The sequence below is a fragment of the Camelina sativa genome, chromosome 17 (genome assembly GCF_000633955.1).
Source record: "Camelina sativa cultivar DH55 chromosome 17, Cs, whole genome shotgun sequence".
Lineage (NCBI taxonomy): Eukaryota > Viridiplantae > Streptophyta > Magnoliopsida > Brassicales > Brassicaceae > Camelina > Camelina sativa.
The window spans coordinates 18713056-18715914 of record NC_025701.1 but is presented as its reverse complement, the minus strand read 5'-3'; the positions used below and the strand labels follow the sequence as shown (position 1 = coordinate 18715914).

At 30.1% G+C, this 2859-nt stretch overlaps 1 protein-coding gene across 4 annotated transcripts; it reads right to left on the bottom strand.

Moving 5' to 3' along the window:
• LOC109124751 (tobamovirus multiplication protein 2B) lies at positions 367 to 2106 on the bottom strand. 4 transcript variants are annotated; one of them, XR_002036298.1, is made up of 5 exons: positions 1931 to 2106; positions 1317 to 1386; positions 1166 to 1230; positions 862 to 952; positions 367 to 735 (listed from the first exon to the last, which is right to left on the bottom strand). XR_002036298.1 is itself a non-coding variant. In XM_010480359.2 (5 exons), exons 1-5 carry the CDS (start codon positions 2069 to 2071, stop codon positions 721 to 723), a joined length of 378 nt encoding a protein of 125 aa, XP_010478661.1. In that variant the 5' UTR covers positions 2072 to 2106; the 3' UTR covers positions 376 to 720. The 4 variants fall into 4 exon arrangements, 3 of the variants coding, with proteins under 3 accessions (XP_010478661.1, XP_019094944.1, XP_019094943.1); XM_010480359.2 differs by having other exon boundaries at positions 376 to 735; positions 1321 to 1386; XM_019239399.1 differs by lacking the exon at positions 1317 to 1386 and having other exon boundaries at positions 376 to 735.

Sequence of the window (2859 nt, the reverse complement as noted above, 5' to 3'; positions counted from 1 at the left end):
TTATCTAAATTTCCATTTTACCCTTTATAAATGTACTAAATTTTTTTCTCTTTCTAATTAATTAGCTCAAATTATAGGGATAAAAAAAGAATTTAAACTTTAAAACTGCATTGAAAACATAAAATGACACTCTTTTTGTAACAAAGAAGATGTGTCAAAATGACATTCTTTGTGAAACAAAGGGAGTATTAAATAAGGGCATATATATATTTCAATGTTTTCTTAATTTGTGTGAAAAGTGTTAGAATGACACTCTTTGTGAAACAGATGGAGTATTACTTATTGTTTTATTTTGTGAACTATTTTAGAGGTTAAGTTTGTATTGTAAATAACTTTTGAAATTAATATAACTAAAAAGGTAGAACATACTTCAAAAATGGAAATATAAATAAATAAATAAAAACAAATTTTCTAATTTAATAATACAAAAAAAAAACACTTAGCTAAAAGTGGGTTAACACACCCCAATTATATACTATAACAAAGAACATGGGAGATTTCAGTCTGAGTTATAAGAGAATCTGATTAAAGCTGATATCAAAAGTCGCAATCTAGCTAACAACCAGAGCTATTCTGGAATCAGAACCGCCAGGAAAATCGAAAACTAAGTCACCACCACAAATTTCTCTCTGTTGTGGAAACGAAGTAGGGAAGTGTGATTGTTTGAAGATGAATGAACAACGAAGTAGGAGACGCCGTATGTGCCTATCTTGGAGATCACTACTTGTCATCTGTCTGAAATTTTCAAATGCGCAGAAACGAAAAAACGGCAGAAATAAAATTATGATAATCTCAATTGGTTGCTGGAAAATGTAACAGAAAAACAGAAGAAACATCTAATTGTTAGATCAAAGTTTATACCACAGGGGAAATATTAGATTGTCGAAGAGCACGAAGCTGTGTGCTTTCCATGTTTTCAAGTAACTGAGTTACTGTGTTCAAATGAACACCGCTGTGTTGAGACAAGAAAAGCCTTTAAAATTAGAACACGAGTATTCTTCAATATTAAAGGGAGTATTCTCTCATCACATTTCTCAGTCAATGGTTTTGAAGGCTTGAAGCTATCTATTAGAGTCAAACTCCAATTGATACAAGTTTTGAATGATTTAAATTGGATGCTGTTCAAAAAATAGGGTAGTTCTTGCAAGCCAAAGAAAATCCAAACCTGTGCAATCCACTTTCTATATGAGCGTCCAGAGATGAAATCACTTGAGGAAGCTGCGCCAACGCCTTAAAAGAAAATGAGAAATGCCATAAGACACACAAGTCATTATTTATTTCATACATTCTTGATTCTTCTACACCATAACACATACATACTTGTCCAGTGGCCTTAGTCAGAGAAGCTTTCGCCAAAAGATTCTTCGGGAGCTTTGCCAACTGCGCCTGCACATAACCATTATTCCAAAATCAGAGATAAAACATCTTACACCCACTCATCCTCATAAAACTCTATCAATGCTTCTTTATTAACTAGATTCCAATGAAATAGAAGGCATCTTCTTCTTAGAACAACAACGAAACTGTTGCATCTATGTCTGAAATTATTTCACCAAATCCCCATTTTATATCATCAGAATCAACCCTAAAGGTCTTCATCAAACAAACCTAATCAAAACCAATCCCTAGAGCAACAACAAATACAGATTTGATCAAAGACTAATCTTACTTGCATACTTGTAGCTAAAGCCACCAAAAATCTCATCCCCACTTCATCACTAATTCACTCCTTAGACCAAATTCAACCTCTAAGATGCTAAATTAACAAGGATGCAGATTTGATCACAGTCACAGGTTCGAGAAATTTCCAAAATTTGTTGAGAACATGTTTTAATCAACAAATTAAGAATCATTCAACCTTAAATCGCATATAATCCAATCGCACCATCTTCATCGGTGACTATGGGAAAAGGGTTTGAAGAATAAATACCTGAGAAGAAGACGACTGACGCATCAGTTGGAGAAGATTAGCAGTAGAATTAACGGCTTGTGTGATCTGATCGGCGACGACTGCTTTCGCCGTTCGATCACCTCCGCCGATTCCTCTTGAATTTTCCGATGCCGTCGCCATTTTCTCTTTCCCCAAGTCTCGGTTTGTTCACTTCTCTTTTTTAACAAATGGGAAAATATAGCTCTTATCTTGTAAATATAAAAATTTGATTTATTATTAATTCAATTTTTTCTTGTAAATATAAAAATTTGATATGTTATTAATTCATTTTTTGATATATTATAAAATACTTATTATTGTTATACTATTTCATATGCAGTATAATTTATCATTAATTCAGTTTTTTTCTCATTAAGCTTGATGTCAAAATTAAGTATAATATATCATATCTTATTATATAAAACTTGATGTTAAAATTACTCATTAACAATATTGTGACACATATTAATTGTATCATTCAGATGTTGACAAATATCAATTCTGAATTAATTAAAATTTTAAAAGATAAAAATGTAAAAATTCAAAACTTACCATTAGAAAGTTTTGTAAAAAAGTAAAATAGAGAAAAGAAAACTTAATTTTATTTAAAACTAGGTGATTACCCACACTCTTGAGTGGGCAAATACTGATTATAAACAATAATTTTAACATTTGATTTTTATTTTATTATTTTTTTAGATTTAGTTGTAATTTATATATTTTTATAGTCATCAAAATATTTAGTCTTGTAAAGAAACAAACTATGGTAAAAAATGTCAAAACATATAATGAAGCCTCAAAATATTTTATTATTTTTTGAGGCCAATTAACAGTTTTTTAAAAAAAATTTAATATACTACTTTAACATCTTAAATTTCACTTGATCCTTCGATATTTTAAAAAGTCTATGTTTCCTTTTTTTTTTAATA